General features: G+C 34.0%; 2 protein-coding genes across 2 annotated transcripts; one reads left to right on the top strand and one right to left on the bottom strand.

The window, feature by feature from the left end:
* Positions 1 to 5,965: 5,965 nt before the first annotated feature.
* On the bottom strand, positions 5,966 to 16,650 carry LOC126975213 (beta-secretase 1-like). The gene is made up of 9 exons (XM_050823000.1): positions 16,350 to 16,650; positions 16,043 to 16,162; positions 15,780 to 15,932; positions 14,593 to 14,767; positions 13,584 to 13,852; positions 12,228 to 12,302; positions 10,315 to 10,422; positions 7,654 to 7,788; positions 5,966 to 6,865 (listed from the first exon to the last, which is right to left on the bottom strand). Exons 1-9 carry the CDS (start codon positions 16,482 to 16,484, stop codon positions 6,554 to 6,556), a joined length of 1,482 nt encoding a protein of 493 aa, XP_050678957.1. The 5' UTR covers positions 16,485 to 16,650; the 3' UTR covers positions 5,966 to 6,553.
* Positions 16,651 to 22,966: 6,316 nt separating this feature from the next.
* Positions 22,967 to 24,343, top strand: LOC126975221 (replication factor C subunit 3). The gene has a single exon (XM_050823012.1). It carries the CDS (start codon positions 23,240 to 23,242, stop codon positions 24,305 to 24,307), a length of 1,068 nt encoding a protein of 355 aa, XP_050678969.1. The 5' UTR covers positions 22,967 to 23,239; the 3' UTR covers positions 24,308 to 24,343.
* Positions 24,344 to 24,475: the final 132 nt, after the last annotated feature.

Genomic DNA, 24,475 nt, shown 5'->3' with positions numbered 1-24,475 from the left:
GCCCCGAATGAATATAAAAATTTGACTTCAAAAAAATAAAATCAGATAAGCACAGCGTCATGGCACCCGAGTTGTTTGCAACATTCACAGGGCGCCGAAGGTCAATTTGGCTTCATCTTGATCTAGGATCTAGGACCGGCGCTGCCATTCACACAAATAAGGGCCTTGCAGAATGGATTACTACGTCTAGGTCCGTTTTCCCGAAGCAGACTTGACGACTGGTCTTGTGTAGCAAAGGCACCATTTTCTGAGCTAGGGAGCTGGGATTATATGATGGTCAAGTCTCATTTGCCCAGTAATTTCACTAGCTACGGTGCCCTTCAGACAGTAACACAATAATGCTTACACATTACTGCTTCACGGCAGAAATAGACGCCGTTGTGGTACCCATTATCTAGTCGGCATCCTGTGCAACAAAGTCTCCTAATGGTGTTAGAAGAGTATGGGCAGAGGTGATCACTTACCATCAAGAGACACCTATATTGTTCTCTCATGAGTCTTACTTAAACATGCACACTCATAATATCGTATGTCTGTCGAAGACATGCGTTGCAACCTACTTGTCACCCGCCGCTCAAAGACAATAATTATGAAAACTTTTAGTCTTGTAATGTCCGACCGTAGGTGAGACAATTGACGAGTATGAGGTTCAACGAATATACAAGTATATCCTGGATTTAAAATATCATAGTATGCCTTTTATTTTCACATTCTTCGATAGTTTCGTCGACTCCCGCATCCAGCGAAGCCCAACGCTTAGCACAAACCTTATCAACAGCCACAAGACGGCGCCAGCTGTCAGAAAAGACAGAAGACGAGAAGACTTCAATAAACTTTATATAAATACACAATAAAAAAAAAACAACAATTTTATATCGGAATTATATTGTAAATATAAAATTTAAATGACAAATCATTAATCTGTTGTTTATTATTAGTCACTTTTAGTAACAAAAATGTCAAACATCCAAAAATTAAGTACCTACCGTCTACTAAGTAGATTGACGAAACAATAAAAACACGACGGTATAAAAATATCCAAAACGAATAAAAAAGGAGGAAAGAAGTATAATTGTGCAAATAATATAAACGACGTCATGATTTTTAAAAAAAAGTATGTGTGCATTTTTAATTTTGTTAAGAAAATAGCATTTTAAATATTGATTTACCTGTAACTTGTAAGTAAAGGTTATTTATTTGTATTATAATTTGTAAATTAAGTGACCATTTCCATACCGGTTACAGAATATAAGCATTTACTCATAGACCAAGTATAGTAACTAGACATCGGTTTGGCGTGGCCAACATGAGACAGATAATATCCTATATATATAGGTACATAATATAACACAAGTGTTCTTTCACTATCACTTTTACATCGTAAGACAAAACATCCCACCATATTTCCTTCGATTCTACTTAAAATTATCACTGATGTTGAATAAATAGTGGATATTTCACACTTTTCACAACAATAATAGCTTATTTTTATAGACGCAAATAAAAGTAAACAAAATATCTGTGCAGCGCTGTCAAGTTTGTTTAGCACACCGGGTGTGCTGACCTTGAAAAAACCGGCACACATGGCGAAACAAAATATCTAATCACTCTATCTCACTTCTTTACACAAGACTCGCATAAGTTTTTCTTTTTCTCGTGTGAGTGAGACGGAAGCTATCAATAATTAGTCTAGTTACTATACTTGGTCTATGCATTTATCAATTTACCTTGAATATTGTTTTAATACACTGCCTTTTGTTCGGCGTTGTTCTTTGTACGTAAAATAATAATAATTACATAATTAATTTCTTTACCTAGACTTTATTTTTAGAAACATTTTTCATTCATAATATAGGTATCTGTCTATTGTAGATTATAGAAATAAGAAACAGTAATATGGATATCTGATAACCACTTTCTTTATCCCAGACCATAATATTTTGGATCACGTTCAACATTATTTTATTTTTATTTAATTTAATAAATAACAAACACACAATTATATTAACACACATGAAACACAAACCGCACACATGAGAAATATTTCATATTCCTAACTACAATAAATTCTTTGAATTCTATGATAGCCTAATTCTAATGATACCCTTAAGACTATTTATTTTTGATTTTGTTACGAGTGCTTCAATTTAAATATTATTGTGTTCAGAATCATATTAATAAAATCGAACAGTAATGCTATGATATCAAATGTAAGACATATAAAATTTGGCACGATTTAGTAAAGTAGGTGCAAGTATATAATAAATACGTTTAAAAATAATGCACTATATTCATAATTTTTGGATTACTAATGACGCTTAATTAACAATAACAGTAAATTGACCTTATTTCATTGAAGTGTGAAAACATTTATTTTGACTAGATTTTAATCGAAACGTTATTAAATTAACAAAAAAAACCATTTTTTCGTGAAGTATTACATCCTCTTATTAAGTTCAAATGCATACCTTGATATTATAAGTCTATATATAGAAACTCTACAGAGTTTATGAATGATTTCATGAGTTTTGTGTTCCAAGCATCCTAGGGCCTAGGTTATTCAGTTTCCTTCTTAAACGGAAATAAGCTGATAAAATGAAACAAAAACTATTGCGTCTTTGCTCGTGATTAAATTTATGCTTGTTTATTGTAAACTCTATAATTGCATTTCGTAATCGGCAAGTGCCCCTGCACGCGATTTTGGCGCGCGCGTAGCGGATTGTCGTTACGTATATTAATAGATTGAGAGAATGTATAAGAAAGCTATTGAAACAAGCTATAAGACCATGCAAAATAAACTATCTCATCGTTACGTATATTAATAGATTGAGAGAATGTATAAGAAAGCTATTGAAACAAGCTATAAGACCATGCAAAATAAACTATCTCAAAAACTAAATAAGAGTCAGAACTTGGTCAGAGCGTAGTGTGCCGTTAAGCACTTTAGATTTTAGAGTATATGAAAGAACTAGTGCCAAAGGGCACTTCCCGATTTTGGAAGGTTAAATGTTAACCTCGCTTTGAGTAGTCGTCACTTCTGCCTTGTAGTCTTAGGCTGAGATCTATATAGTGTAATTACACTTTGCTCAGACTTTACTTATGTAAAACGTAGCCGAGTGTGATAAAACGCGAAATCGACTTTTGCATTGGGCTGTAATTAATAATAATAATTGTAAAATGACTACAAAATGAAAATCAAAGATAATGCTAAGCTTACACTGCTAAGTTTTCTGATTCTGATAATATTTCTGATTTACAAAGGGAACTGCAAATGTAAATTGAATGCTGATTGGAGATGTATTGGTCCTTCCAGACCAGGTAATTTGTAGTTGTAAAGCATTAAATAGGTCGTTTAAGTTATCGATATTGTTAATTAAGCGCCCAATGCGATTTAGAATAATATATAGGACAAAAATATTAATCTTAAGCAACTACATGTAAGTACTATAGACAAAATTAAATCGTAACCCACCTTAATGTCATTTTCCTATAGTCATAATAAACAATTAGGTCGAGATTCGCTTGAACATACATTTCCTATGCAACTGTTAACATATAATTAGACACACACAATGCACCAACTGTGATACAATCTTTTTCGTGCAAATATGAACTATTTTTATGATTTTAAAAGAATTATCACCTTAGTGGGTCATGAATCAATTTTGTCGATGGTACATCCTATCCTATGCTATTTTTAAAATGAAAAATAACTAATGTTTGACTTATAAGAGAAGCATGCCTTTATCCCTTATCTTTTTTAATTACATTTTGGATCTTAGATTAAGGATTGGTCTGCCGCAAAGTGCGGCAACTAATACTACGCCCAAGTGGGCGTACTCGAGCCAGTCTCGAACAATGTTTAACGTTGACGTGCCACGTGTTCTGTAAAACTTTGTAAAAATGATACCACAAGAAATAAGAAAGACACTGGGATCACATATCAACACTTAAGTATTTTGTATTTTATTAATTTCAATGTAAAATAACACAAAGCGTCTGTTACAAGAATTGAAAGATGCCATTGTGTGTCAAGATTCTACGCACACAAGCTTATAGCAAGCAAGCATAAAAATTGTTCTTAAGTAGTGCTGTATCTAGTTGGAGCGCAGCGGAGACCAAACCCTAATCGAAGATTGATATATTACAATATGTTTATCACTGAGTGGCTGAGTCATCTCTAATCTCTAATCATATCAATATAGATGCAGTTTTTTCAATTCAATTAAATTTCAAATATTTTTTTTATTAAATCCAATTTTTCAAAAGCACTCTTTTAAACTCGATCTGTTACAATTGTATTCATGCAATGCCAAACATAGCCACAGTTCCATTTTAACTTACTATTAATATTATACTAGCAACCCCTTGAATACTGCAAGATGACTAAATTTTATTATTTTTAATAATATCACAACTAATTCTACAAGGCCGCGATATTGTTACGATTGTTTTAAAATCTTTCAATTACTAGTCTAACACGCCTTATAAATTTAATTTTCAAACTTAAAATAAATATTAATCTTGAGAAATTCTTTTAAAACACCATGTGATATATTTAGTGGTCAGTAAAGTTTATAATAATTACGCTAATGAAAATAAGTTAAAAAAAAGATAACGAGAAAATAAAAAATACAAATAGTATGTAGTAAAAATATTCCGACAGTCTTAAGCATCATAATATTTGGGTCCAAATATTAAATTTCATAACACGTACTATTTATATCTATACTATGGCAAAATTTTTACTTTTATCGTTAAATAGAGTCTAGATAGAGCACAGGCCAGGTTTACTTTAGTGTGCGGCACAATCTACGTCTAACACTCGCGATTTGTATGTCACTTTGTGTTAGTGTGCGTGCATTGCTCAAAATAGAGGTTAACATTCAACCTCAATTTTTTTCGACGTCTTCACGGCTGTCACAGTCTATCTAGACGTAAAAAAATTAGAGATCCATAATTATCTTTAAATACTTAGTATAAACCAAAGTCGCTTTTCGCTGTATAGCAGTATATCCATAACGGATTTAAATGCGGTTTTCAGCACCGGTTACATAATTATTCACTGAAGACTTATACATAATAAAAAAAACTATATTTGAGACCATGTTGCTGAAAAATTAATTTTCATGACTTAAATAGGCTTAACATACGTCATTGCGAGTAACATAAAAATTATGTAGATATTTACCACATATTCTATTTTTCTAAAATCCTTAAGAAAACATGGCATAATATATCTGTTATGGTTGACTCAGAATAACCATTACATTCATTAAAAATAATTAAAAATTAAATTGTATATTGTAACCAAAAATGTTTACAATTTTCACCTCTTTTCTATCGAAACTATATCCGATTACAGAACATACAATAATACAAGATATAAATTGTTAATAAATAATCACAACTTTTTTTTTGTTGAGGCATTTTATTCAGAGTTTACCTACTTATAAAAATTATTACTACCACCCCAATTATATCAACGTACATAATATGCCGAAACTACGTTTTCGCTAAACCAATTCAGTAAACGCAAGCAAACGCATAGCGCAATGTATTATTGTCATTTTATCTAGACCCGTGCTTTAATAGTTATTTATGCAACTGTTGTGTAACAAGGGGTATTAAAACACGAATGTGGATTTATCTCACGAGGCAAAGCCGAGTGTGATAATAGTATCACATGAGTGTTTTAATACCTAATTATCAACAGTTGCATACAAGACTTTATCTACACCCAAAATATGAATCCTCTAAAAGATTCTGAAACAGTTAGCTTACTGCTAACATTAAAGCCAGTCCTAGTAGTAACCTAATATCATCCATTACTGATTATATACAAATAAACTAAGTATTAATGAAAGAATTATTTATTTTGATAGTAATTGACATTTTGTATAGTGCAATAATTAAAATTCACTTGAATATTATGTTTTTTTGGAAATTAATCGCTCATTAAACAAAATAATAAAAATATCGAAGAAAAATGGCGGGGATTCGAATAACCTACTTTTTTTTTACGGCGCGCGACGTTCTGGTGGTGTGGAACACGCGTAAACCAAAATGTTCTTTTTTTGAAATTCATACAGATGCCACGCATCGAGCAATAAGAATGTGGCTGTCTGTTAAAACTCTTCGAGCATGAAGGGAATGAAAAAAAAAATAGGAGTGTTGTTATGAAATTCAGTACAACATTACAACACTCGTTTGGGTGATGTTATGGTTATTAGAACATTGGGTGTTTTAATGTTGGCAATAAGCTAACTGTTTCAGAATCTTTAATAGACGATTTAAAGCATGGGTGTAGGTAAACCTATTAATGATTCTAAAACAGTTAGCATTGAAATAATATGGGCGTGGCTTAATCACGTGGTATTCTCGATCACCTCAATACCATGTAAAAGAGATAGCAGATTGTCTTTCGGCTACTTTAATATTACAAATAATATTTTTGTCAAAAATGATACGTTATGTACGACCTGCCTGCAGACCACATGAGAAATAGAGAAATAATACTATTTTTTTTACGGTTGGGCCTCGGACGGCAAAATTACGCGTTCTCCTGTTCAACTAGCGCCGCTTGCGACAAAGATATCTGTTGAGCGATCGGCAGTGGTTTGATGAGAAACATCTTGACGCACGGTGCCAACAGATATACCAATACAGCGGCGGCAACTATAGATATAACACACAAAGTCCACTGCGCCGCTTTGATAGACACATTGACGTCAGGTAAGGGCCTCGTTAGACTACATACAAGCAGTAGTGAAGTTGACGCGTTGTACGGACCGGTGACCCTTGCGTTTGAACCACAATCGGATTCTTGCCAGCCGATCCAGCCCGCTGAGCGATTAAATAGTACCTAGAAATGATAGCGCAGATTAAGAATTAGAAATTATGATTAATGAAAATTATAAACGACTTACTGACGACGTTTTCGTGGGGATAAAAATTGATTTTTAACCGACTTCAAAAAAGGAGGTTCTCAATTCATCTGTATTTTTTATTGAAAACAATATTCAAGCTTTTGCTAAAACAAATAGGACCCTAAAAGGAAAGGGTGAAAACTCTTGTACGTCAATACGTGGAATGAGAGAAGCTTTACATCAAGTGACCCTAACGTACGTTTGTACTTCTCTTCAATAAAACAAAAAAATAAAGAAAAAGAATGACGGTCAAAGAAAGAAAAAGGAAGTGGTAAGGCGAGTAAAAGAGAAGGGTCCAAGTCAGAAGTGAAACCTCTTTGACAAAACAAATTTTTAAATCTCGTTTATATTTATATTAATCTGTTCTCTAAACAGTTAGCTGTTCTCGAAATCTAATATTTTTGTCAATATTAGAAATTATTAATTTAATTTAGAAATTAAAATTTAGTTGTTGTATTTGAGATGTTCTACTTGAAACGAAACTTCAAGCGCTAACACATAGCGCCACTACTAAGTAGAACATCTTCCCTACTAGAGTTGTATCCTACTTACTCGCAGCGGCGCGCTAAACCTGCATCATACAACGCTAGGAGGGAAGATGTTCTACTTACTAGCGGCACTATGCTCGTGTCACTTTATTGTGATTCATCCGTAAAAATTTAAACCTCATGCGCGCAAAAAAGTATCACTTCAAAAATATATCAATAATATGTTAGCCAAGTACCTGTAATCCTTCCATTGCAGTATAACCAAGCACTGTCTCCTTTCCACTTGCTTCCAAGCCCAGCTTGTAACAAAACTCAGACACTGTGCCCGTTCCTCCGCTGTTGTTATTTGCGGTTACTACACGCATAAAATTCTGAAACAAGATTTTTATGCAACTTTTGTTTACCGATTAAACATTTTTTATATTTATCATCCGAAATCACACTAAGGTCTGTTTGCCTTCAACAAATTCAAATATTTTTATTCAGAATAGGATGTTATGAAATCACTTATTGAAAGTCAAAAACTACCACCCCTTGGGAAACTGATGCCTGAGAAGAAGGGGCGCAAGATACTCAGCGGTCTTCCGCTGAGGAGTTGGCAACCGAAGATACCGCGTCGACGACTAATACGGAAAAATGCGGTATAATCGGGCACATACTTCGTATTATTCATTGTACCTAGGCATAAAAAATAAGAACTGAGACATGTTTTTAAACTTTTATCATCGCGGAACGTAAAAAACATCCTAACAATTTTAATAGGGAGTATGGTTTTAGGCTAGCTCTCTCTGCAGTACAAATGCAACAAAAAGACCCGAAAGTATGGACGTCTTCAGTAGTGTGTGTCGTGAATTAGGGAATCAAAGACCAAAACGAACTAGGCGCCAAGTGGACAGATTGATGTACTATTAGCGTCAAGTGTCAATGTGTCAATGTGTCAAGTGTTTCTCGCCGCCCCTGCAGTCCCGCCGTGACCGCGATTCATGCGATTGGATCGAAATATCGGTATCAAATCAATAAAATATATTCTTAGAAATACAAGCAAATTTTGTAAAGTGTTCTATTCTATTCTTCATACTATGGCTCCTGTGGAAGGTATACCACAAGTTTGCCAATGTCACGTTAAGGTAGACCACCAAGCTTAGAGTATTCTTTTAATAATTTTAATGGTAGTGATCGGTGCTTAAGATTGAAAAAACTTTTATTTTCTAATACCTGAAACAAATATACATGCTGTTAGGACTGTAAAGGACATACACAAATATAATTACTTAAATTATTTGATATAAATACTTAGTGCTATTTACAACTTAATCTTATTTATTTTAATATATTTACACAAAATATATACAAAAGGAGTGAAAACTAGGAGAGGGAGAGGAGACATTTAAAGGAAGTTGGGCGGGGAAATTGTACAAAGAAGGTTGCGTTAAAGGACAATTGAAGAATAAATGATCCACGTTTCCCCCATCTAGACCACATTCACACAAGGAATTGTCCCTAATTCTTAGTTTAGCCAAAAATACTGGGATACAAGCATGATTAAAACGTAAACGACAAATAGTTGAAATCACTGACTTGTTGGGAATTTTAAATTTGGAGAACCAAGGTTTCTGAGGAATTACGGGTTGTAGATCTCCATAAAATTTGCCTTTAGAGTTTTTGGAAACTTGCCAAATGTTGGACCAACTCTCATGCATCTTGGGTTTCAGGATGGTGCGCAAGTCATGGGAGAAAATTTTTGAATATTGGAGGGAACCTGTTGCAATATCTGTCTTCGCACAGTCATCTGCATTTTGTTGACTAGTTAGGACGTTACTCTGCCCGATTTCTATTCGAATATTAGTCTTTGTGTTGTTTGAAATTTATTCTTATTAGCTTAAAAACCCTTTTTGATCTTATTTCCTAATTATATTATATCGTGAGTACCCGTAATAATAATTACAAAGAACTGAGATATAGTGAATAATTCACTGTACACCATGATGCAATGTTACGTTCCAAATAAATAGCGCAGGTACGTAAACTTCTCCTATTGTATGCATGGAGTTAAATACCTAGCCTAAACCACCATACTTTTCTTTTAAAGTACCTCTCTTTGACTCTTTCATATTTCAAAATTTAATAAAATATAGGTATGTTACAACTTTATAATAAACAAGCAAATATATTGACAAACTAATAAATCGTAAACTTATTATAAAACCAGAGTTAACGACAGATGCTACCGATATAACTTGTTTATATTACAATCCCCAGGCAATGTTATTGATCCTAAGCGTCAATTAATTCTTTAATTCTAATCATGTGAATGAATAATTATTTTCGCCTACATATTATTATACTATTAAATCCTTCTCCTCGTGGTTGTGGAAGTTAATGTTCAGAGAAGATCGTATTTGGTCCGACCATCCCGTGGGACTGCGTCCTCTGGGACGTTTGCCATCTACTAGCCTGTCACCATCAGCTGTTCTAGATTGTGACCCTCTTTACGAGCAATATGTCCGAAGAATTCCAGCACCCTACGAAGGCATATAGTGGAATATCTATTTTTGACATTAAGCTCTCTCAGAATAGACACGTTGGTGCTAAAGGCGGTCCATGGAATCTGTAGCATTTTTCTCCAGTACCACATTTCAAAGGAGTCTATTCGATCTCTGTCGGCCTTTTTCAGTGTCCAGATCCAGGTGAGTCTCAGGTCAGGTCAGGTTATACTATTAAATAACAGGTGATTTTATGACGTCGAGAAAATATCAAAAAAAATATCAAAAAACAACAGACTTCAAAAACTAATTAGTTAATCTAATTATAGATACGATTATTGTTATTTTTGGAAAAATACTAATGATATTTTTAATGTGAATTATCGACTAGGTTAAAGATAGAGTAATGTGTACCTGTGATGGTATTTCCAATGTAAAATATTGGTTATCAGCTTCGTAGCTGAGTAGATCGATTCCAATCCAGGGTAATGACCACTCCTGAGGTTCTGGCCAACAAGCTGCCTGAAATTTATTGTCAAGTCAGTACATCATGTTAATGTTATATTACATACATACATATAATCACGCCTCTTTCCCGTAGGGGTAGGCAGAGACCACTTCTTTCCACTTGCTACAATCCTTACATACTTGTTTCGCTTCGTCCACTTTCATTATTCCTTTCATACATGCTCTTTGGTTTAGGGTACTCTTGACCTGGCCTTTTGTCAAGACGTCCCTGATTTGGTCTCGAAAGGTCCGCCTTGGTCTATCCCTTCCAAAGCACTTTCATTAACACTGGCCTTATACACTTTTTTCGGCAATCGTCCTCCATTCATTCTCTCGACATGGCCAAACCATCTCAGCATACCTTTCTCAATTTTTGCCACAACATCTTCTTTCAGACCACAACGTTTCCTTATCTCACTATTTCTGATACTGTCACTCAGTTTAACTCCTATCATACTTCTCAACACTCTCATCTCAACTCCATTTATTCTAACTTCTGCCATACCCAACTTTCACTTCCGTACATGAGTGTTGGAACAAACACCCACTCATGCACAGACAAACGAGCCTTGTTAGAAACCTACTGCCTGTTCATAAAGGAGTGCAAAGCTCCATTCACCATGTTTCCTACATTCACTGTTCTTTCAATATCACTCTCATACTTTCCATCTCTCGTAAACTTTGAACCCAGATACACAAACTCATAATGTTATATTGTGCTATTGTATTGGTCATGTGACTGTTTCAAAAACGTAGATCACTCTGTTGATTTACAAAAAGATATACCTTACAAATAATCTTGGTATAAAATTATACACATGAATAAACCAAAAGAATATGCAAAATGTTGACTATTTCGCTGACAGAACTGTCAATACAATGATAATTCTGAAGTTTTCCGAATGTCAAGCAGCCATGCTAATAAAAGCGGGAAAAGTTATGTCTGAATAAACCAATCATCAACAAGATGTCTATTTGTAAACATTTTGCATATTCTTGGTTTATTCTCGGGTATAACTTTACACCAAGTTTATTAATTGTAATATTGTTTATGTTCAATAGATTTTTGATAATTTAATTATAGTACAAATTATATAAAATATGAAAAATTAATTACATGTACTTACATACAACAACTTCAATGATACTCACTATGTTTTGTAAGAAATTTGTTTTAGGTAACAGTTTTAATTTTGTGACAAAAAAATTTGAATAAAAAAACACTTACAATTGCTGGTTGAATAATAACTCATCCTTTGATTACTTAGAATAATATACAGTGTAAGTATTCTGGAGTATATATTGAACAGGTATTGAATAAGTATTTTTGAAGTGGTTTCATCGCATGTATATTTTAAACACAGAGCATTGTTAACTACATCTTTTACAGTTTAGACTTGCACAACAAAGTATGAATGAACAAGGATGTCATAAAATAAAGACCTGACAAGTCTTAAACACCTTTTTCTACTAGTAGTTGCAAAAGTCATCACTCATAAGTTAGTTGTTTCGTTAGTGTACCTGGATAATTTTATTTGCTTATATTTTGCAAAAATATCAATAAAACAGCATCAAAAACTATGTGTTTTTAATTATATTAGTTAATAATTTCATTTTGACATAATGTTTAGTGCCTAATTATAACAAATACGAAAAAGAACTGAATAAGTTGCTTTTTTAATTTAGATTGTTTCATGAAGATTTTAATAACAGAAGTGGAAGAAGGCAGAGTCTAGTCAGTCAGGCTATGTCAAGACTATGACAGATAGGGCAAGATGTGATTAAATTGGATGACAGTGTATTTAATATTATTTCTTTACCTCTCCCCGATACCAAAACTCATCTAAAATCAGCATATTTGAGTTTTGAGCTGCACCTTTGAGTTCATCAACAACCTGAAATATTAATTAAATCTATACATATAAATAAAATTGGAGTGTCTGTTTGTAATATTGAAATAACCGTTTTTGACTACATGTATATGAATATATATACTGTACATACAACAAAATAACATTTTTACAACTTTTGTATATCTGTCCGTCTGTCTGTTTGTTTCGGCTAATTTCTGAAGTGAATAGACCAATTTTGACGAGACTTATTGACAGGTAGCTGATGTAATAAGGAGTAACTTAAGCTACGTTTATTTTAGATAAATAAATTAAGGTTGCAATGTCCAAGAAACAGTCTAACTCTAAAAATAATTAATATGGCAAAACAACACTTGCCGGGCCAGCTAGTAAATAATATGATAATTATCTTCAGTATTTGAAGTTAAAATAAATGAAAGTGCATTCATTTCACTTTTGAAGTGACCGATGGCTCCATACCTATTTATTGCATGGCAAACACTGCATTTGTTTTCTCTAACACCCCATTGTGATATAATATTAATCTCGAAAAAATATTAATATGGCTACACCAGTTAATATAGCCACAGTGTTTACAATTAGGTAGACAACATGGAAATATCACAAATACATATTGCATTCTGTATTAATATCGCTTCATCATCAACTCAAACAGAATATACAAAAAGCGCCAAGTGCGAGTCGGACTCGCCAATGAAGGGTTCCGTAGCAGCAAGTACAATAATATAAAAGTTCCTTAATAGTAATAATATTTGAGTTTATTGAATGAAAGGTAAATTGCGGTTTACAGTTTATTACGTATTAAAAAAACTACTTACTAGATCTCGTTCAAACCAATTTTCGGTGGAAGTTTGCATGTACATCATAATATATTTTTTATAGTTTAATAATTCTCTTATTTTAGTTACAGGGGGGGTTCACATTTAACCGGTTTGGAAGAGTCTCTCGCGCAAACTATTCAGTTTAGAAAATAATGATATTAGAAACCTCAATATCATTTTCAAGACATATCCATAGATACCCCACACGGTTTTGATGATTTGAAAAAAAAAATTGAGTATCAGTTCTAAGTATGGGGAACCCCCAAATTTGATTGTTTTTTTTTTGTGTGTGATTTTTTATTTTGGTTCACAGAATACATCCACTTTCCAAGTTTCAACAGTATAGTTCTTATAGTTTCGGAAAAAAGTGACTGTGACATACGGACGGACGGACAGACAGACCGACATGACGAATCTATACTGGTTCCATTTTTTGCCATTTGGCTACGGAACCTAGTAGATATATTTATTTTCATTTACAAACCTGTCTAAAAATTTTGTTTGGCAATGTAATACTAGTTGTGCCACTATCTACTATACTTTTCTCACTATTTAATTCTCTGCAACTTTCTATATCAATATTACTAACTCCATGAGTATCATTTCTGTCTTTCTCCATATTATTTATAACATCTTTTTTGGTGTTAGTATAATTCAATAACCGGACTGATAGCACACCAACTTCATACCATCGTTTTCTAAGAATAGGTGTTCTGAATACAAAATTATTGTCTGGTTTCACATTGTCATCACCTGAAACAAAGTAATGAAAAACTAAGAGTTATTAGTTTATACAATAAGGATAAACATGGACAAGGAAGCTTCAGTCATGCAGGCATAATATCCGCTTATCTATATTACCTTGTTGAGACCTGCATCTGTGTGTAGGTGACGTTACGAATGTTTGTGTGTAGTTTCTTTACTGCTTTAGTGTATATAATATATACTGTGTCTTTAGCCACTCAGAAAAAATTAAGAGTTTGGCTAGGGAAAGTTTGAGATGTTAATGCATCCGGCATACAGCCCCTGACCTTTACATTTTCACTTGTAACTTACCGTCTATTCAGAATTTTAAAGCAGTGTCTGGTTAAAATCACAAAAGGCCTACCAAAACTATGTACATGTCATGCTTTTTGATCAGAAGTCCCAAAATGTATACAGCAAGGGGATCATGTCACTACTTACAAGTTGGCAAAAAGTAATCAAAGAAAAGAAAATTCCTTGAATTTTCATATAAAATGTGAAGCAACTTTTTCCCCAACCTATTGGTTATTAACAATGAAAGTTGGCTTTACTCACTTTACTTACTTTTCTTATTATCTATTATTTATGGAACAGGACTTTGATTTGATCACATTTTTTGTGGTGATTGAAATGTGATTTTGTACATACTATGATAATAATATGTACAAAATCACATTACACACACAGATAATACTACTATATATACAGTAGAATTTTTAAGCATAAATTATTATTATTTCTCTACTAACCAAACATTTTAAAACTTCCATAATGTGTCGCATTAGTTTGGCTTTGAGTTCCACATAACTTCAGAAGAAAAGACATTGGCTTCTTTTGAATTTTATCCACAAAATCAAGCCAGGGACCAACAACTGCATTATCGCCCCATGCAGCTACAGGTAGATATGCCAAGCCAAGAAGACCCTGAAAATCCATAAATAAAATAGGTAGATTGTTACAGCAGCTGTTGTAATGCAAACTGCAGGCAGATTGCAGGATAAATGTGAGTTGTAACCCACTACCACAGTGAAGAGGAAATTTCCTATACACTGTGGTAGTGGTTGTGTTAGTTAACAGTGGGATACCTTTTTGATGTTTCACGAAAAGCCGACACCACATGGCGTACATTGCAGCATAGGGACAAGATTTTTTTATAATTTATTTAGAATAAATATTTTGCAGTAATCCATAATTATCCAAATGTTTTGAGTTTTATGAGTCTTAATTCCACCAATATTTGTCTTCAAGCAGTTCGACACATGTTTTGCCTCTACACTAGACATCCTCAGGAGATGTTGACTCGCCAAACTCTGGCATGACTGAGTCTCATGCCAGAGGCATTATTGCAACTAATACAAAAAGGCAAATTCACAAGCAAATTGGGCCACTACCAACATATTTATTGTACAAAAAAATGTGCTTTATATGAGGTGATTTGTTTGCCTAGAATCTTATTGAACAACCCATTTGAATGGATATGGTAATGTGAGAAGAATGGGGGCAACAAAGTCAGTGTGCCTCTTGTTTTTAATAAGATTTTGTAACAGTAAAATTTATTCATTAAATAGCTTGGGAGTACTTGCTTCACTCCTTCCAACCTAAGCCAAGGTGTACATTTTACAGTGAGCTTGGTGATTTACTGAAAAGAGAATATATCAAGAATAAACTTAGTGCTGTGGAAAATTTGTACTTGTGCTTTTTGGTAGGTAGTTATTTTTATACTATGAAGTATTTTTAGTTGTATTCACAGTAACTTATGCGTTTTGGGGATGTATATAAATGTGGATATTTTATGTATATTTGTATCATGAAAGTGCACTCTCTCAGTTAAATATTTTATTTAATTGACTTAGTACTATTGAAAATAGTACTTTCAAATTATTTCATCACACAGTTCAGTCACAGAGTTATATATTGCATGTTTATGAGGGATTACCTGCCATCCAGATCCATTCATAAAGAACTTATGGCTTTTAGTTATCAGAGCAATATCACTTCTGACTTCAGGTACTAAATGCAGTGATGGAAATGATATGAAATCAGACGCTAAATGTCCACTCCAATTTCCTTGTGAGTATTTAGCTTGAACCTGCAATGTAAATTATCATTTTTTATGTCATTATTCAAAAGTTCAGTACTGCTTTCGAAATTAAATCAATCAGTTATAATTGAGATTCTTAATCCTCTCAATCAAATTACCTGTTTGCCGCTATTGATCAAACTGCTGGAGCTGACTGTGTGAAAGTAAATGTCGTTTTCTTTTCTAGGATATGAAGCAATAGCTAGTGTTGCACTTCCAGTGTCAACTAGGACATTAAGCTGAAAATAAAGATGATATATTTTATGACTATATACTATAAGATATCAAACGGTTCATCTCTTTAAGCCCTAATGTTAAAGTGTAACAAAATACCCATCAGCACTTCTAGTGCTTCTGAAACCCTTGAGTGAAATCAATATTCATGGAAGGGTCAGTCAGCCAGACATAATGTTTCAAAGTATATACCTTTTGTGGTGGATGTCCCACGTGAACCTCCAATGCATAGGCTTGACCAGCTTCACCGGACAAATTAAATTCATCACAAATAGCTCTATTCAAAAACAGAATTGTCTGTATAACAATAAGAACTACAAACACCATATTAACTATTGTAATAAGTAAATAGCCGTGCAGCAAATATTATATTGGCTCAATTTTCTGCAAACCGATAACAAAAAAAACTTATTACATTATTGAATAGTTCTGTTTCATAATCATTTTTCAATATAAATAAACAACAATTACAAAATGCCTGTAATGAATTCAAAGTAAAACGCTTCCAACTTCAAGTGTCAAGTGTCAACTTGTAAAGTGATATACTCATGTCTTAGTATGGCGTAGGCCTGTATGCTGTCAGTAGGTACCTACCTATGAACTGAGTAACCAGGGGTGGGACAGACGATTTATAGTGACGTTTTCAGAAGACTGTAGAGTATAGTACCAATTACCATCTGTCAGTTGGCCCGAAAATGAAAGCTTTGTCAGCTGTCACTCGCTTTGAAACCTTCTTCTTCTTCGTGGTTTATTGGCTCTGCGCGTTAAGCGATTGAGCCTTTGCCAAGTTTTTCTTTATTTCTTTTTAAAACGGAGGAAACTTATTTACTTAGAAAAAAAAATAGAAAATAACTAACGAAATTTTTAATAGGATCAGGAAATGATAGTAATATAATAGTAGTATAATAATATTTAATGGAATACTTATTACTTATTTACAGTTTAATATCATTTAATAGGATAAATGAGGAAAGAAGATTATGTACACAAGGTTTATCAGAGGATAAGAGGATGTCAACAGAAGTAGGAAGTGGGATATGGCACTGAATAAGACCCGGGTATAACGATTCCCGGTTATGTTTTGGGCATGATAAAAATATATGGTTCAGGTCACCCAACTCACCACATTCACACAGATCACTATTCACAATTCCAAATTTCGCCAGTTGAACAGGAGAGCAAACGTGGCCCAAACGCATACGCGTCAAGATACACGTCACTCTCCTGCTCAACACCAAACCTGAGAACCATGGCTTTGACGGAATACAGTTTTGAATTCTAGCAAATGTTTTACCCTTTAACTTGCTAGAGATCAACCATGCCACTCTACAAAATTCCTGAAGGGAATATTTTTGCAATGTACACATATCATGGGCATTGTTTTAATAATCTGCCATATGTCCGCATGAAATAGCTTCGTTGGCAAGCTGGTCAGATCATTCGTTTCCAAAAATGCCAGAGTGAGCTGGTACCCAGGAAAACACCACTTTATAGCCTTTTTCATTACATGTCACTAGCAGGTTTCGAATTTTTAAAATAACATGGTTAATTGGGACAGACTTGAATGGACACCTAGATAGAGCTTGTAAGGCACTCATACAGTCTGTAAATATAATGGATTTCTTAAGTTTAGCAAGAAGTATATATTCAACAGATTTAAACAGACCAAGACATTCTCCGGAAAATACAGATGATTCAGGGGGAAGTTTTGTTTTCTGGACAATATTATACTGAAAATGGAAAACTCCAACCCCAACTATGCCATCTGGTGAGTGCTTAGAAGCATCACTATATATATAATGAAAGTCCGTAAACTCATTTTCTTTTAATATGTTTACATATTAAGGAGCTTCCAATTGATTTCTTGGAATATCTGGATTGATCCTAACATCCGGAGAGATTATTTATTAGTGCCTTATATTTAGTATCAAAAGTAGGGTAACAATATGTGCTAAACATCGGCGCTTGTACGGGGGAGATTTATGGGACCAGTATGAACAAGTATCTATAAATTCTAAAAGGAGCTGAAGTTTATCACGTAATGGATGATGAGAAAACTGCATTGCTTTAAATAAATACCTATCAGATAAAAATTTACGTCTTAAGTACAAAGGTGGCTCAACACACTCTATTTACATAGCGTTGATAGGGCTAGATTTCATAGCTCCAAGGATGATCCTTAAAGCTTTAGCCTGCACACAATCTAATTTGCTAAGAGCAACTGCACTACATGGCTCTAAATAAAAGTGGTATAATCTAGTAAGCTACGAATAAGGGCGTTGTAAATAAGACGCAAGGTAAAAGAATGGGCACCCCACCAGACACCGGTTAGACACCTCATCATATTTAAGTTTCTTTCACATTTAGTAACAATATAATCACAGTAAGGCACTCCAGTAAGTTTGGAATCTAAAATAACTCCTAGGAATTTTGATTCAGACTTTACGGGTATAGGATAATTCCTATAAAGTACACCAAATAGAACCACAGTGCTTTTACTAACTGACAATTCTAAGCCATTGACATTCAACCAGTCATTTAGTTTACTAAGAGTAGTAGTTAAGCGATTACTAGCATTTACTACAGAACTGTCCGAGTTATATAAAAGAAGATCATCAGCATATTGCAAAACATTGTACAGCAAACGACTTAGGACCGACCCCTGTGTCAGGCCTCTCCATACAAGCCTTGATAGTTGAGTACCATTGTAATTTAATACATTTCTCAGAAAGCATATTGATGATAAATCATGCAGTACTGAAATCAGTACATTATCATAAGCTGAGCTGATATCAAGAAAGGGCCGCAAGAACCGACTCATTATTTGAGAAAGCTAATCGAATATCCGACAAAAAAATACTTATATTGTCTATGGCGCTCCGGCCCTTTTTAAATCCAAGCTGATTGGCTGTCAACATGTTATTATTTTCAATAAAAAATTCTTACCTATTTTTAACAAGATGCTCAGATATTTTGGCAAGGACAGACGATAGCGCTATTAGACGAAAAGATGAAATATTAGAAGCTGGTTTGTTTGGTTTTAATATGGGAATTATGGTTTGGGTTTTCCAAGAAGAAGGAATATTACCAGTCTCCTTAATAGCATTAATAATACTCAAATAATAATTCAAGGAAGTGTCACTACAGTTTATCAAGAAAGAGTATGTGATGCCATCTTCACCTGGCGATGAGTCTTTTATATAAGACAGCACCCCTTTTAGTTCAGAAAAAGAAAAGGGAGCATTAAGGTCTGTATAACTACAAGCTACAGAAAAAGGAATACAACACGGGGCATTTTTAATGGCGGGAGCGGAAGAAGGAGCTAGCTTGTCCATAAAATTGTCGGCTAGTTCAATAGATAATGTAGTAGATGAGTGTGAATAGAAAGCTGATTTAAATCTTCTTATATTTTTTCAAACAACTGATGGACAAACATCTGGATTTAAAGACTCACAAAATTTCCGCCAACCCTCAAATTTCTTGTGTTTGAGGAGCTTGCGAGTGGAATTAGCTATTTGGTTATAAATTACAAAATTCTCTGCAGTCATCATGGAACAATATTTTTTCTCAGCCTCCTTCCGCTGCTTGATAGCTGTAGTGCACTCATGATCCCACCAAGGAGGAAATGGAATTTTACCTTGTGTATTACCTCGTAATGGAAATAAAGTGTTAGCAGCATCAATTAATATTTTGGTAAACTCGTCTGCACATTTTGTTTCATTACCACCACTAACAATAGGAAGGTTAGATAGTTTTTGTAAAACATAATTTTTATATGAACTCCAGTCATCTGGCAGTTTATGTTTTAATTTAGAAATGTGATTTACATTAGAAGGTGGACAAGATATAGGTAAAGTAAGAACAACCGGTATATGATCACTGCCATAAGAATTGTCAAGTACACTCCAGGATAGCAGTGAGGCCAAACTTAGAGAGCAAAGAGCAAGTCAGGAGCTTTCATGGGGACCAGTATGTCGAGTTGGAGTTCCATTGTTCAATATACATACATTATGAGAGTCTAAAATATCTGTCATCAATTCACCATAATAATTAGTGTTAGAACTGCCCCATGATTGATTTTGACAGTTGAAATCATCAAGTACTAAAAATGGGCCAGGTAAGGTAGCAAGTAATTGACTAAACTCATTATATAAAACAGAAGAAGGGTGAGGTATATACACAGATATTATACAAATTTTATTTACAATCACAGCGATGGGATTAATGCCATCACTGAGAGGAGGGAGTGAAAAAATCTTATTTGAGAAAGCTTTACTAATAAGTATGGCCACTCCGCCATACCCATCAAGTCTATCATTTCTCACAGTAACAAAACCAGAAATCCTAAAAGAAAACTCTGGTTTAACCATGTCTCAGAGAGACACATAGCCATAGGTTTATATTTATTTAGTAAGTAAATAATATCAGTTTTTTTGCTTATTACACTCCTGCAGTTCCACTGAAGGATTTTGTGGTCCATAATTAAAGATTTGGTTTAAAGATGTCAATAATGAATTGGCAGCGTTGGACGGTAAAGATTTATCACCAGAGAATGAATTACTAGAATTAGAAAGTAATTTAATAAGTTCCAAAATTAATTCTGCAATTGATTGTTGTGGAATTGTATTTGATCTTTGTTTCAACACACAACCATCAGGTATTTGGGAATTATGATTATTGTATTCATTATTAATTGATTCATGCATGGTACGGTCATATCCTCCAATTTGTTAAGGAGGAACACGACATTGAATAAACACAGTTTTTGTATGCCCACTGTTTGGTGTAGGAGGTACATGTGAACTAAAATTTGAAGAAGGATGATTTTTATTTCCAGATTGGGGAGGGGAAGAAGCTACTACATCATTATAAGGTTTTGAAGATGGAGGATGGATTTTAGCTGCCTCTGCATATGATATGCAACTCTGGGCCATTGAAACTTTAATTTTTTGTTGTCTAGCGAATTCTGGACATAGCTTACTAGTGGCAAAGTGACGACCAGTGCAGTGGAGACAGTGAGTATTTTCAGAGACATTAGCACAAGTGTCTGAGGGGTGTTCGTCCCCACATTTAAAGCAATGTGACTTTGACCTGCATTGTATTTTAATGTGACCAAATTTGCAGCAATTATAGCCACTGTATATATACTGGATGGTAGGAAAAATGTATAATTCAACAGGAAGAGATGTATAGCACATGTAAACCCTTTTAGGTAAAATTTGACCATCAAAACAACTATGTTAGTATTAGAAAATAAGGTAGTACCATCAGTAACATTTTTTCTTTTAATTCGCCTCACTTTTAATATTTGTCCACATCCTATAGGAATAGTAATGTTTTCCTGGATATCCTCCTCTGACCAATCTTGGGGCACACCTTTCACTATACCAACTCTAGTAACAGTGAAACTTGGTATGAATATTTTATAGCAGAGACTAGTTATTGCCGAGTTCTCTGTAAACAAATTGGCATCCTCATAGTTTGTAAAAGACAAGGACACTCAGTTCCTGCCGATACGCTTCAAGCTGCCATTAACAATATTTTTATATTATATTTTTTTAAATCTTTTCCAAACTGGGGTGATCATTAGGGGATGTTGTTAATCTTTGTACATGTACCGTGAAAGGGCCTGAATCTGTGCGAACATATTTTCTAATTATTTGTGGTTGTGAGTGACCTGAACCAGTGGGTTGTGTAGCAGCAGAAGTATTAACTGGTGAGACGTGAATTTTGGGTGGTAACATTGTTTGCTCGTTAGATTTTCGCTAATTAGAGAAGACAATTTTCCAGCTTTAGTTTTCTTTGATTTAGAGTGTTTTTTTGTTGGTTTCGATCGTTTTCTCTCTGAGAGAGGAATTAGTCCATCTTCAGTATCCATTGACGAATCGTCGATTACGACATTACATCCTACAGGCGGTCCAGGTCCAGGCCCTGGACCGCCAGGGTCGTCCGGGGGATCAAGCCCCATAATAAAAGAAACTCTTACCAGATTCCAAAAAGTACACTATATAAATAAAATAATAAAATAAATATGTTACAACTATTAAATAAATACTTTTATGTCGTAAAAACCTTCACTGATCCACTTTTTTAATTATAAATAAAAATATCAAGAAAAAACGCGTCTGCCAATTTAGATGTTTCCCGCGCTTTTTTTCCTTTGAAACCTTTCAACTTTTCTTTATTTGTGTCACTGGTCATAAAAAGGCGGCTACTTCTAGCGTTTGCGCATGTATGCAGCTCTCGTGTTCCATTTTGCATATTTACACTACTAAATCTATCCTTTATGTTCTATGTTGTGACAAAATTGAATAACTAACTCTACGCGCAATTTCAAAAAAACAAAACGAAAAAAAAAATTAGATAATAATGTAATAATTTTTAATTAACGATGTAAATAAATTATACATACCGACTATTAAAAACATTAAAAATGAATTTTATAATTTCGAGCATAATATATATGGTTATTTTCTGACCCAATCTCCAGAAACTTGACAGCGCTGCACAGATATATTTTTGTTTAATTTTATTTGCGTCTATAAAAATAAGCGAATATTTTTGTGAAACATGTGAAATATCCACTATTTATTCAACATCAGAAGCAACTTTAAGTTGAATGGAAGGAAATATGATGCGATGTTGTGTTCAAAGTACGAGTTCATACAAGCGACATTTCTCATCATTTTGTAGTGTATTCTCTATGGTTGGTAATGATTGCCAATCGGTGATTGTTACATTACAGTCGTACCTACCTACTTCATCTATGAAATAACTCAAGACATTAGACAAGTGACAACTGACGGATATTCTGATTCTGCCGTCAAGTTGACAACTGGATGCCGCCAAAATCCAAAGTCGACAATAAAATAAAACAAGAAGATAAGCTAACTGCTATAATTTGCTTGGTAATGTAAATATTCATTTTGGACAATTTTTTGGATAAATTGACGGATTTATATAATAATATCCAAAAAGAATTTAAACACTACGTTCAATAATATCATTGATCTAAAGAGTGCACATTAAATTTTTATTAAGGTCCATTCTCCATTCATTCATCAGTTAGTAAAATATCAAACATGAGCCTTTGGGTGGATAGACATCGGCCAAAAGATTTGATGAAATTGGATTATCACAAAGACCAAGCTGTTCGCCTGAAAAGTCTTGTTCAACAAGGTGATTTCCCCCATCTTTTGGTCTATGGACCTTCGGGAGCTGGCAAAAAAACCAGGATTATGTGCTTGTTGCGGGAATTATATGGTTCAGGCGTGGAACGGTTGCGTCAAGAAACAATGCATTTTACTACACCTTCTAACAAGAAAATTGAAATTATGACTGTTAGCAGTAATTATCACATTGAAGTAAATCCAACTGATGTGGGTATACATGATCGAGTTGTCATCATGGACCTTGTGAAGAATGTCGCACAAACACACCAAATTGATTCATCAGGACAAAGAGAATTTAAAGTTATAATTTTAAATGAAGTGGATGATTTGACAAAAGATGCTCAGCATGCTTTACGTAGAACTATGGAAAAATATGTAGCAACTTGTCGTCTCATACTCATAGCAAACTCTATATCACGTGTTATTCCAGCAATTAGATCAAGATGTTTGACAATCAGAGTGCCTGCTCCTACAGAAAATGAAATTGCAAATGTTCTGCACAATGTATGCAAAAAAGAAGGCCTAAGTTTGCCATCTGAGTTGGGAATGCAGATTGCGAAATGTGCTGACCGAAATTTACGGAGAGCTCTCCTAATGTGTGAAGCATGTAAAGTTCAACAGTATCCATTTAAATCAGACCAGAAAATTCCTGAACCAGATTGGCAGCAGTTTATAAGAGAAACTGCTTCAATGATACTCTCAGAACAGTCACCTAAGAAACTTGGAGAGGTGCGACAAAAGCTATATGAATTAATTATACATGGAGTGCCCCCTGACATGATTTTTGCTGGACTGCTTAAAGAACTTGTAAGGAATTGTGATATAGCTATGAAATGCCAGGTAGCAAGTTATGCAGCTATGTTTGAGCATAGAATGAGACTGGGTAATAAAGCAATATTCCATTTAGAAGCCTTTGTTGCTAAGTTTATGTCTATATATAAGAAGTTTGTAGAAGAGTCCTTAGGAGATGTTTTCTAATCAATTACATTTTTAATATATAATATTTTGGTATTATCATGTACTTTTTTTCTGTATAATATTTTATTATTATACAGTTGCTCTGAAACTGTGTACTCTTCTGAATTGTTTTCTGCTCAAGGTAATCTACTTTACTCACAAAGAAATTCACAACTCTTTCCTCTAGGC

Source organism: Leptidea sinapis, chromosome 35 (genome assembly GCF_905404315.1).
Source record: "Leptidea sinapis chromosome 35, ilLepSina1.1, whole genome shotgun sequence".
NCBI lineage: Eukaryota > Metazoa > Arthropoda > Insecta > Lepidoptera > Pieridae > Leptidea > Leptidea sinapis.
This window is presented reverse-complemented; position numbering and strand designations above follow the sequence as displayed.

Coding starts and splice junctions, on each gene's coding strand:
- LOC126975213 (XM_050823000.1), bottom strand. CDS start 16,484: ATGGTGTTTGTAGTTCTTATTGTTATACAGACAATTCTGTTTTTGAAT. Junction 10,423..12,227: donor AGTTTTGGTATCGGGGAGAG/GTAAAGAAATAA, acceptor AATAAATTTCAG/GCAGCTTGTTGGCCAGAACC. Junction 7,789..10,314: donor CATTGGAAATACCATCACAG/GTACACATTACT, acceptor ATCTTGTTTCAG/AATTTTATGCGTGTAGTAAC.
- LOC126975221 (XM_050823012.1), top strand. CDS start 23,240: ATGAGCCTTTGGGTGGATAGACATCGGCCAAAAGATTTGATGAAATTG.